Source organism: Palaemon carinicauda, chromosome 23 (assembly GCF_036898095.1).
Source record: "Palaemon carinicauda isolate YSFRI2023 chromosome 23, ASM3689809v2, whole genome shotgun sequence".
Lineage (NCBI taxonomy): Eukaryota > Metazoa > Arthropoda > Malacostraca > Decapoda > Palaemonidae > Palaemon > Palaemon carinicauda.
In genome coordinates this window covers 85,745,689-85,758,427 of record NC_090747.1, presented here as the reverse complement: position 1 = coordinate 85,758,427, position 12,739 = coordinate 85,745,689, and the positions used below count along the sequence as shown (strand labels likewise).

General features: G+C 36.0%; 1 protein-coding gene across 1 annotated transcript in view; it reads right to left on the bottom strand.

Annotated features, from left to right (window-relative positions):
* The window catches only part of LOC137617674 (homeobox protein cut-like), a 98,664-nt gene that overhangs the window by 12,822 nt on the left and 73,103 nt on the right, over positions 1-12,739 (bottom strand). The window contains exon 3 of the mRNA XM_068347674.1: positions 4,891-5,147. Coding sequence (XP_068203775.1) covers positions 4,891-5,147 — 257 coding nt within the window. The remainder of the gene's footprint in view (positions 1-4,890; positions 5,148-12,739) is intronic.

Here is a 12,739-nt window from a genome sequence, read left to right as displayed (position 1 = left end):
AGAGGAATATGATGCTAATAATTAGCGAGAGTCAAAATTATCAAAAAACAAAACCGAAAAAGAACAGAATATGAAAGATTGATGAAAAAGTACAAAGTCAAACTAAATAGAGAATAAAAAAAGAAAAAAAAGAAAAAAAAAAACACACACAAACGCCAATGGGGCTGAATCACAACTATCAACGAGTTCCCCTACTAATTAAGCCCTCCATGCTTCGGCCTGATTAGGCCACCCGCAAGCGGTAAAGTGCTGCATTCGACATAAGTCTGGCACAGAGACCCCTTTTTTTTTTTACACAAAAAAACAAATACATTCACAATTGTTTGGGTTTCCCCTCCACTAAATATGTATCTTTACATCTATATATCGACACATATATAGCCTATTTATTTGTCTGTGTACTAGTAGAGTCATATGGGTATGTCTTGAAGAACAGGGAAGTAGAGAAATTAAATGTAAATAAAGGCATATATCCAAAAATTGTTATCGAAAGCAAAATTAGAAAAATAATACGATTTGGATACCTTCTAATAATCACAAACAACAAATAAAGAATAAAATGTGCATATCAATAACGTTTCTCCCTTATCCATTTCCCCTTATGCTTATTTTTTTTTTCGTTCTTATTTTTCCCTCTCCCTATTCACTTAACTCTCCAATTCCTAGTTTTTGCCACAGACCCCAACAGCCGCTGCTGCTACAGATTCGCCCCGCCTGTTAGCAGAAGTGGGTGGGACCGGGGTGGGATAGATGACGTGGTTTCGTAGGTGATCGGTGAAAATATTTTAAGCGTCTTTTCAGATCCTCAACAGTTCTGTATTCTTAATTTATATGTAGGAAATATATAACTTTAACTTTTAGATATTAAAATTTTTTTCTTCCTCATTAAAATTTTTTTCTTCCTCATATTCCTTAAGCTACAACTTACGAGGTACAAATTACGTTTTAAATAGTGCACTTCTTTATTCCATTCTTCTTATAATGCAAAACATTAATCATTAAACAGTGCCCCTTCCCCACACCTGTTGAACACGTGTGTGTTTTTTTTTTTTTTTTTGACAAAGCTATAATTTACATGTGTACACATATATGTATGTTTGAGTATTTTCTCATATGGTACCACTCAAAGTTGTTCCACAAATGAATGAATGAGAGAGAGAGAGAGAGAGAGAGAGAGAGAGAGGAGAGAGAGAGAGAGAGAGAGAGAGAGAGAGAGAGAGAGAATAGTAATAGTGATATGTTGTAATCGTGAACTTTAATTATTGTACAAATTTTTCATAAACTTTAATCTTAAACTTATAATAAGAATAAGCGCAAAGAACCTGAACCTGTCTGATTCAAGAGACCATAAATCGCGCATTGGCTTTTAGAGGAAAAAAAAAAAAGACATGATTTATATGTTTGTGCCTGAACGAGTCAAGAACTTTACGGATAATTACTCGCATATGGAGAACATCAATTAATATGACGATGTATTTGCATGTGTCCCTATAAGCCTTTTAACTAATTTTCAAAGATATGGGACTTCTTCGTTTTGGGTCAATTTTTCCCCTTTCATTTACTATTTACTGACTATACCGTGACTGGGAATTTGTCTCGGCAACATCCGGTATGAGCAGAGGTCTCGATTAATGGGATATTTCCCAATTAAACGGACTAATAAATGCGCAGACAGCAGCGTTTGCATTGGCGAATAAATACTTCTTTTCATGAGTAAATCTGGGCGAAAGAAGAGTCTTAAGTATCAAATAGCTAAACGCGTCTTTTGAAGTACCCATAAATACAGGGAACATTCTCTTAAATCGTATAATTAACCAGTGATTAATGTTTTTATTTAGTCATGTAGAAAGATGAAGACAGTGAACTGATAGTGTTTTAAAGTTTCAAAGGAAACACTGTTTGCCAGTTACATTAACTTCTTTTTTTTTTTTGTCCGTGTGGGAAGAAGAGAGAGACCGCTACAAATTGGTTATTACTCACTTATCGTAATGACACATTTAGTTACCGTTATTAGCTCAGTTATTTTTAATATTTCTATTCGCTGTAATATCGAAATCGAAACCGAAGTCTCTCTCATTAGCATATTCTCATTCACCTTTAATTAATCGATAATTTAAAAATGTCAGGTTCTTAAGCTCCGCCATGACAAGTAATTGATATCTTTAATAGTATAATTTCCTTGAATGTTATTCGTACTTTACCAAATAATATTGATAAATGAACTTGATTACAATTTGAGTTTTAAACCGCTTAGAATTGTAACTAATTGGTTGTGATAAAGTAAAAAAATTTTTTTTTATAAAAACGAGACTTTTTTTTTTTTTTTTTTTTTTTTCTAGGTGTGTGCAAGGGAGCCAGATTGGGTTACTATAAACCGCAGAATTACAAACTTTGGTTAGAAAGAAGACACGAACAAAAACGATAGAGTTCTTTGGGTGTAATGAAGGATATTGTTGATGGAGGAAATTAGGAGGGGGGGGTGGGGGCGGAGGATGGGATAAGTCACCAGGTGATAGATTTACCTGTTACGTCACAGTGTCACAATTAACGCTGATTATTTCTCCGTAATAAGCACTGATTGCTCGGCCAGGTTGTCATAAATAACTGAACGTATATTTGGGGCCTTATCAGTAAATCACACCAAATGATTGATAGATCAGAAATTGAAGGGAGGGAAGACTGACTGAAAAGCTGGGGGAGGGGGGAAGGGAGGGTGCGGTGAGTTAGACCCAAGGGAGGGAAAAAAATAACATTTCAATTTAAATTATGCTGTCGGCATAACGATACCGGTAGATCAATAACAAAAATCGATGGAAATATCAACCAATTCTCCCTCCCGATCACTTTCTGCTCATATTTGCGAGGTAACTCTTAGCGCTCATTGTGATTGTTTAAATTGTTTGGTTGTGCAGAGAAGAGAAATCACAGATATAGCCACAGGACAAGGTTCTAAGGGATAATAGAATTAACCCCAATTGACCTGGATGTCTTTCAGGTTAACCAATGACAAGGGAATCGGGGCAAAAAAAAATAAGAAAAAAAAAAAAACGCGTTGCTAAAAGTGGGAAAATGGGAAACAAAAAGACTAAAGATCCACAAATGCTCTTAATGTATTTTATTATACTTGGGTATATTTCAGAAAATTGAATATTTTTTTGGATTAGACAATCTCGAGAATAATTTACTGACGTAGAGACATGTGCACTTTATAAATGAGTGTTGATTTATGTAGTATTGAATTTTAATTAGATGCATAAAGACTTCTCCAATTTTAAACGCAATAGATAAAAAATTGACATTTACTTTTAACAATTGATACATTACTTAAAAACGAAGAAAATAAAATCCTTTTACTTATAAATACACACGCACTAAGGCACGCACACTTTTGAATAGTTCTTAACGTTCCATTTCCTCGATATTAAAAAAATGGAATCTCGTTTCGGGCCAAAGTTAATTCCCATTATTTCCCGATTTAAAGTCCAGTACTTGGAGTTACCGCAATCTGGACTAACTCGCACTTGCGGCTTTTCGTCTTCAAGATACTCGTTGTTTTCAAGCGGCATTTAGTTTTAAAGACAATCGTTGTTTTCAAAACAGTTGCCTTCAGACATAGGAAAGATATCCAGCTCCACATTTTTTTTCCTTCGACACACTCCCAAACCTTCCGTTGTTTCGAGGGAGCGAAAATTGATATGAACCGAGGAATCTCACACTGGATTTAACGATGGCGATGGGGGCGATTGTCAATGCATATCATCAACGGGAAAGTATCCGGGGCCAAATTGCGATGATTCCGGCAGATATAACCACCTGCGACAAAGGACGGAAAGGAGGGCTGTCACTTGCAGGTCGTTTCTCCATGATAAGTTCCAAAACCCGATCTATTATAATCTCGGCTTGCGTTTACAAGTCTATAGTTAGACTAGAAAGATACGTGACGTTCCGAAGTCAATCTCTCACACTCCTCCCTCACTTCCTCTCGATTTTTCTTTCTCCCCCTTTTCTGTATATAATTTATTAGCGGGTCTCATTCTTCTAAAAGTTATTTTTATTGCTTTTAAATTTTTGCATTCTCGATGAATTCCTCATTTCTTTTGAAAGTTTATGATAGCTTATCATTATACCAGAATGACTAGTATTTGCCACATATGAAGAGCTGTAACGCAATCATTTTTAACTGGCAATAGTAAGAATACTTTATATTGCATAAATCTAAAATGAAAAGACTATTTCAAGCTTATTTTATCAATATTAGAATAAAACTTAATTTTCGAAACCCTCAGTCGAATAAATTAGGAATTGACAATATCTTGCAAATATATGCAACTGAATTGGCGTTGTTACAACATAATCTGTCCGATAATTGGAAACTTAAAATTTGTTTTACTGAAACGTTTCTGTAAATAAATTACTTCATAAACGAAGGTAATAATAATAATTGGAGGTTGAATGTTGTTTCTCTGTCATTTTACCAGTCTCATGACTGTGTTATGCTTTTGAAAAATGCAAATATATAATTGTTAAAAATAATAAAAATGACAGTAATAATATTTAGTAATAGTAGTAATACTAATGATAATAACAATAAGATAAGAAATATATGCCACGGTTACTGAAATGAATATAATGACAAAATTCTAAAATCCGGGAAAAGCCCCCTGCTACAAAAGGCTTTATATTAATAGGTTATGTTTATCCTTATTGGGTATCCTTTTTTCTTTTTATGGCGATAAAACCAACTTACTAGAAATCTAGATAAAGCCGAGTCTATACACGAAAAAACCATAAAGTTTAATGTTTACCATAATTAGTCAATTCACTAATTGAACCTCGCTTCCGAAATAAATTACTAATGAGTTGAACATTAAACATCCGACTGTGCCTTACCTTCTTGACGATCTCCTCGGTGTTCATGTTGCTGTATTGGTCAAACTGCTGCTGCGTGATGGGCGGTAGGATGGCCTTGAGGGGCTTCTGGGACATCGGCTGTGACGATGAGATCTGAGGCCCCGTGATGAGGGAGTTTGTGATGGAGGCCATCCTCTGGAGGGGCGAGGCTGACACGTTGAGGTCATCCCCGGAGCTGGCTGCGATGGAAGTGATCGGGGTTACGAGGTTGCTTAAAGGTGTAGCCGTGCTAAGACCTGCGGGAGGGAACAGGCGACACGTGCAGATGGGTGGGATGGTGGGTAGGTGCTTGATTTAAAGAAATTAAAAAAAAAAAAAAAATAATACCATCTCTAATGCTTCTGTTGTGTGTGAAGATTCCACTACTGTAAGTATAAAGGCCCTACTACAGGCAAGATTTGAAGTATGTGCCTATTAACTACGTCACCCAAATAATGGAAGGATAAAGGGTAGATGGATGTGAAGGTCTTTGGGTTTGTGAGTGAAGGGGGTCAACATGAACTGATTATTTGCATTTCTTTCTATCGCGTTTGTGGTGGTGTCCTGATTTGAGTTGTTATAACAAGTGACTTCAGAAAGTCCTTCCTTGTGCCTTTGGAGAGTGCACTAAAATGATGCTTAAAATGCTGTGTATGCATACACCAAATTTCATATCATGCATATTGTGCTTTTTCTTGTTGCAATTGTTTATAAATTTGTAATTTGTGATGGCCAAAGTGAACTTTTCACGAATAAAATGGTGCATTATTTAGGTGGATATGATGTGTTTTCGTGAAAAAATGTCTAATATTCAAGGCATATATATAATTTGTGCAATCCTTTAAAGAAAGTTCTCTGAAACTAAATTATACAATTTTGCTCATGGATACGTAAATTTCTTAAATGATTTAATCAAATCTTGAATTAAAGTTATCAGAAGCTTCATGTAAAATCATGTTTAATGTAAAATATCATATTAGCTTTAAAAAAAACAGTACCAGATAACATGCACTATATTACAGGGTAATGAGGCAATAGTTGAACAAGATATAGACATCCTATAAAATTTATAATAATTTATATAATCTTACATTAATAACCTATTACGAAATATAATGTGCATGAAACTTGTTCTTCGAAACATATTGAATGTGGTGCTTTATAGCCTAAAACTAAACATTTGAATGTAACAATTATAAAAAAAACTATAGAAATGTGGTGTCAGTTGTGATACAAAATGGAATACCATTGAACAAGAATTTATGCAATTCAAATTTGACCGAAATAAAAGTTTTTTAAAAAGATGTATAAATCTATATAAAAACTGTCAATTTCTTAAAGTAAACACAAATCCCTATTGAATTTAGAAAAAAATATACAACAATAGGACAATAATAAGATTCGACCGAAGGGGGATGCTAGAGGATAAAAATGGGCATATCTTTAATCCTTTCTTTTTATATCTTGATTCGGCGATAGGATCGTTATATGCCACACAGCTGTGCCAACAACCCTTACTTTCTCCTAATTGGAAATGATTTACGCCAGCCTTCTAGCAAGACACTCTCTCTCTCTCTCTCTCTCTCTCTCTCTCTCTCTCTCTCTCTCTCTCTCTCTCTCTCTCTCTCTCTCTCTCTCTCTCTCTCTCTCTCTCTCTCTCTCTCTCTCTCTCTAAGAAGAATGAAATCACGTGATTTATTGTCTTCATTAATCTTGTCAATTAACACAAATATCCCCATACACTACCCCCCACCCTTCTCCTAATTATAGGTTATGAGTTAAGTAAATAATAATAACGATAACGATGGTAATAATAGATTGCTCTCTCTCTCTCTCTCTCTCTCTCTCTCTCTCTCTCTCTCTCTCTCTCTCTCTCTGCAGATTTATTGGAGTTAAATAACGGCAACGACAACGATCAGACTCTCCAAATAAGAGCAAAAAGCGGATGATCCAAGGTCCCTTCGCACATGGCGCAACCATATGTGTGCTACTCCTAGTCACTGCCTTGTTTTGGATTCTCTTGAATATATTTCAAATACGGCACTCTTTCGGATTATTTGTATGTAATGCATCTCGAGATTCTTTTATTTTCTTTAATCGATATTATGATTGTTATTATTGTTAATAATGAGGAAAATTTATTTTTTTTATTACTCATTACTGATATATTCTTTTAATGAAAGCTTAAGGCTTTTTTCTTACTTTTAAAATTCTTCTTCTCTCACTCACACACACACATCTTTCATCTTCTTCTCTACGTAAAAATACAGACAATATATTTATGAAGTTGTGAGGTCAACTTCGTGTTGTTCACACTGATGTCACACCAACCGGATTTTACCCATATGATTTGAATGAAGTCTTAAGGGGGGAAGGGGCAAAGGACATTGGGATGGGGAGGGCAAGTATAGACGACCAGCCGAGTGAAGAGTTGAAACGTGACGTCACATGTAAATAAACAAAACAAGCTTGGGAAGTTTCGTACACAAGAAATTTTTAAATGTACTTAAATATTAAAACGAGAAATTTCCCAAAGTTTTTTTTTAATAAGACTTTTCCCCATATTTTTGCATTCTATGTTTTAATGTAGTCTTTTTTTTTAAACCAAAGCAAAGAAAATACAAGACGTACACAATCAACTTTATCTCTAATAAGGAACGACAGAAATAAATAGCAAATAAAGATTAAAGGCCAAAAATGACTCCGGTGGCTTCAGAAAATTCTGAGAAACGGATTCTTCTGAAGCAACTGTTTTGAGGCCATAATGTAATAATCACGGTTCTAACTAATTTAATAACTCGGGGGAATAATCACCGTGTCTGTCCCTTCATTAATCATCTTTAATGAGATAGATAGGTCTAATTAGGCTTAATTTCAAAGAAAATACAACATCGGAAAGCCTGTCCGCCTTGTTTGTAAGTGAACGATCTGTCTGTTTGGCCGTGCGGATTTCAACTCTAGTTTTTTCTCTCTCTCATTCAGTGAATGGAGGCTGAGAGAGAGAGAGAGAGAGAGAGAGAGAGAGAGAGAGAGAGAGAGAGAGAGAGAGAGAGATCCATGGAAATTCTATTTTCATAGATAATCCAACGTCAGTTGGTATTAATTATTGATATTATCATAGAATCCAGCATCCACTACCATGATTGCAGTGCCTCATTATGTATCCGTATGTATTCGGTAACAGTAACATTCGCTCGATTCTGACGTTTTATGTTCCCATTTGCCCTCTTATTACGATTTTCATTTATGTAAAGCTGTTCAATATGAGTTGTAATTGTCAAAAATATTATACTTTTAAATCGCTCCTAAATATTTTCAATTGAATGAGTATAGTAGTAATAGTATGGTCATAAATACAGAATATTTTTGTGTATGTAATCGAAAGTGTATGCATGTGTGAATGAGTATATATGAGTGTGTATACATTTATCTTTAAATATACACTTACATATATGGTAAGAGGACCAGATATATGGAACATTGAATAGCTATTTTGGCATAATTTTTGATACTGAATAGATGAATAAGTAGATCGGTTTGGAAGAGATGGCAGCGCGAGAATCTGTTTATTCATAAAATTCGACCATAGGTTCTTCTATGCCACTCAGAGGGGATCAAATATCCAGTGGTTACTTACGATGGTTCGCTTACACCATTTCGTTTCCTCGTAACCGAATTGTTTGTGATCTGTGCATTGTGTTTTTAACCGAAGGCATATAGTTGTTTTTCTATCCGAGCGTTGAAAAATCAACTGCAGAAAAATAGTTTGGAAGGTTAAATTCGGGTAGGCACAGTAAACGACACTTAAAACAACATGAAACTGAATGAACCAAATCGAACAACCGAGTGAATCATTTATGCAAATAAGCAATAAAGAGTTACGGCTCCGAAGTTGCCAGACGCACGACCAATTTATATATTCTTGTTTAATACCCCCCCTAACCTCCCTTCCAAAGATATATATCCCCTGGCCCTTCGAGTGGCCCCACCTGTCTCAATTGCTGCATTGTTTATGCGTCTTCATAAATCATCAATAATGACGAATAAGAGAATATTAAATACCAATAAATAAACAAGGCTGAAGGAGATGCGAAGAAATAATTGTTGAAGCTGGCGAGTCATGGTAACTCTCCTAATGACCAAATTTTGATAGAACAATTGACCTCTGACGCTGGTGTCCGTTTGCAATGTGACTAAACAATGAACTGATCTCCACTTCATAAAGTCTCTAAATTAAAGGGTACTTAAACAGATCGGGAAGCTGAATGTCTGGATTAACTTCGTTTTTTTTATAGAAATAATAATAATGACAACTATAATTTGGGTTAAAGTTTTTAATTACGAATATAATTATTGTCAACAAAGTCTCGACGACTTGAGTGTGTTTCATGAAAGCCTAAGGAAGTGAAGGGGTGGGGGTTAAATGCAGGGAAGTGGGGCACGGGGAGGTGGGAGAGGTGAGGGATTGCAGCAGAAGTTAACGAGAAGGATGAGAGGGTGAGTGGGCGGGTGGGTGGAAGGGGCGATGGGCGGGTTAGTGACTGTCTTCTACCATGGAAGCATAAACAAAAGATGTTGGTCCGATTAGACGGAGGCCAAACGAAAGCTATATCTAATGACTGGCCGTTTAACATTACTTAAAACGCCGACAATAGCGGTGACGTCTTGCCGCTGGTATGCGAGCAAATAGATGATACAGTAATGATGGAAATGTTCATGATAATGATAAGGGTAATGAAGGCGTCCTCGGAATGATGTTCCATTTATTTTCTCCTTTTTTTATTTAAGATGTTGATGTTATTATAGCCATGTTTATTGTAGAGGTAAAATGAGATAGATTAATTAGATTTATTGAGAGAGAGAGAGAGAGAGAGAGAGAGAGAGAGAGAGAGAGAGAGAGAGAGAGAGACGCTCTTAACGGGAATTGGTCACGGTACATTTGAATCGCTCAGATGAATATAAACCGACTATATATTTCTTCATTTGTCTCTTTATTTTCTTCTATCACTTACATCCGTCCTCTCTTCCACTTCCTCGTGTGCGTGTCTCTCTCTCTCTCTCTCCCTTTCTGCCTGTCATCTATTCATCTCTCCTCCTAACCATCTTTTATTCATTCCTCTCATGCTGTAAATAAGCATTTAAAAGCCCTGCTTGTACACTTTAATTGCTTGAAGTATCAGTTGCTGCAGTTTTTGTTAATAAATTGCCGACACGGGGAGGCAAAGACTCTTACGTCCCGTACATTCCCCTTGAACGGAGTAATTTTATGTCTCTGCTGCGGCACAGAAAAAGTCTTTTGATGTACGGCTCGTACCCTTTGAAAAAGAAAAAAGTAAAGCAGACCTTGTTTATAGACCAAAGAAAATAGAAGTACCTATCTCATCCAAGGAGGGGGGAAACATCATTAAAGTAAAAGCTTCTACGGGCATTTGGTCATTTACTAATCTAGTTCATAACCCCCACCCCCCTTTTCTATAGCACTCACTCTCACGATGGTTAGGAAGGCAGGGAAAAAGCTTAAGCAGATACCATCACCAAGAGGGGGGAATGGATGTCACTCTTTCCTCGGATATTTCAAGTTTCAAAAGACAAACTAGGAGTGTCATCCGGCATCGCTCCCCCCCCCCCCAAAAAAAAGTCGTAAAGCGATGTCCTACTTCAGCCCCTCATTATGCATTCATAATTCAAAGTGTATATGTGTGTTCTCGAGACCAACTCCCCCCTAATAAACAACATGATTAGACCCCGAGTTCGAATTTATTATGGGCCCTGTCCCAGATCTCTCTTCTTTTTCTTCTTGTATTTTCTTCCTATCTCGTCTGTTTGTCACTGATGATTCATTCAATCATCTCTCAGATGTCTGTCTGTGTGTGAGTGTGTGTCTCTCTGCGTGACTTCATCCTCACTATCTAATAAGCGGATTTCCAAGCCGAAAGTCACCTCGTGACTTGTAAGTCAGATTTATGAAGATGCTTAATAACTTATTTTCTTGCGTATGTTTTGTTGATAAACATATAAATGGCATGATGAATTTCGATAAAAAAATCTGCACAACTATAAACCAACAAATTTATATAAGCAAATATGCATTAAAGTCAACCATCTAGAAGACAAGTATGAAGACGAGGGTGTTGATAAGCAACATTAGGAATAATTGCAAGTTCAGTAAGAAAATGTAATAAACAAAAGGGGGCTGGTGAAACAAAATGCTATAAAAGCTAATTAATATAAACACGTTTAAATTCATACTTCAAAGGCGAATTCTGCATTAAGAATTTAATTCAAATAAAAGATTATATTTTTCTAAAACAAAAGCACACATGATCCATTGGTAGCGTTTATGCCCTTGCAATATGTAAATTCATAATCGGCTTGGTAACATCGTTAAAATCTATCATGTAAGTGTTAATGAGGCGGCAGTGACGAAGAGAACAAACTTACGTCAACATAGCATGAGGAATGTTGATGAACGATACTTATAAAAGAGTTACTTTACGACACACGATTGTTTTGCTTGTGTTATGTCATTCCGCGTAAACAAGTGATTTCCGGCAGATGTTGAAAGCGCTGCGCTTTACCGTGCGCGCAACAGAGCCGCTTCTGGCGTCTGCTGAAAGAGGAATGAGGGGTAAACATATGACATAATTAAAAATGCAATGGTAATTTGACGGCTGTGACCAGAGAACCTCATTCCCCGTTAATCATAGAAAGCTCTTGACCGACACCTGCCTATGCCTATCGAATGTCATATTTGCGAAAATTCGTTTGAATAATAAACTGCAAATGAACCATTTTTTATTGGACGTTATGTCAATAAGCATTAAAGCTTAAACGAATCAAAGCCAGGAAACAGATGATTGGACGAGAGAGAGAGAGAGAGAGAGAGAGAGAGAGAGAGAGAGAGAGAGAGAGAGAGAGAGAGAGAGAGAGAGAGAGAGAGATAAAATACCCGAACAAATATGCACCGCAGCCTGAGAGAAAATACCTTAGCTGATAAGAAGCTACAGAGAGAGAGCCTTTTTTAAATACAATATCTGTGCATATATAAACCACAGAGAAAGGGAGAGAAAGAGAGAGCAATTTTTATATAAAATACCTACACATATACTGTAAACCACCTAATGTTAGTTGCAGGTTGGATGACGAAGGTAATTTAATGAATATGAAGCTACATCAAACATTGATTTATGATGACAGAAGAGCGAAGTCATAAGGTCTGGTGATCAAAGAATTTCTTTCCATTTTTTTTATTTCATTTCGCGGATAGAGAGAGAGAGAGAGAGAGAGAGAGAGAGAGAGAGAGAGAGAGAGAGAGAGAGAGATTTGCGTCCCAAATTTTAATAATGTTAATAATAATAATTATGAAACATTCCCCTTGGAAAACGTACGTAATTAGTAAAGCTTCACAGATATCCAATATGGCGTCCCCTCTCATATCTAATTAGTTATTTTTTCTTTCCGGACGGATACTGGACTTCGATTATAGGATTACCACCTTCCAAGGGACTTGATCTTCAAAGATTTGCCTTCCCCATAACCCTCTCCCCCTTTATTGAAATAAAATAGGCTATATATTTTTTGGGGGAAATTAAAGAGCCCTAAGATTTGATATTTGAAAATACATTAATGTAAACTTTTCATTCTTTTGCAAATTTGAAGGATAATAATTTTATTTAAGAAACTTGATTTTAATTTCGCAAAAGAAAAAAAAAAATTGAAGGAAGAATTTCATTTAAGAAACTTCTGATTTTAATTTCGCAAATAAAAAGAAAGACAAAAAAAAATAGACCAGAAGAAAAGAAACAAGAATCCCCACATGCTAAGACTTTCCCCAAGGAAACGGTGTGGG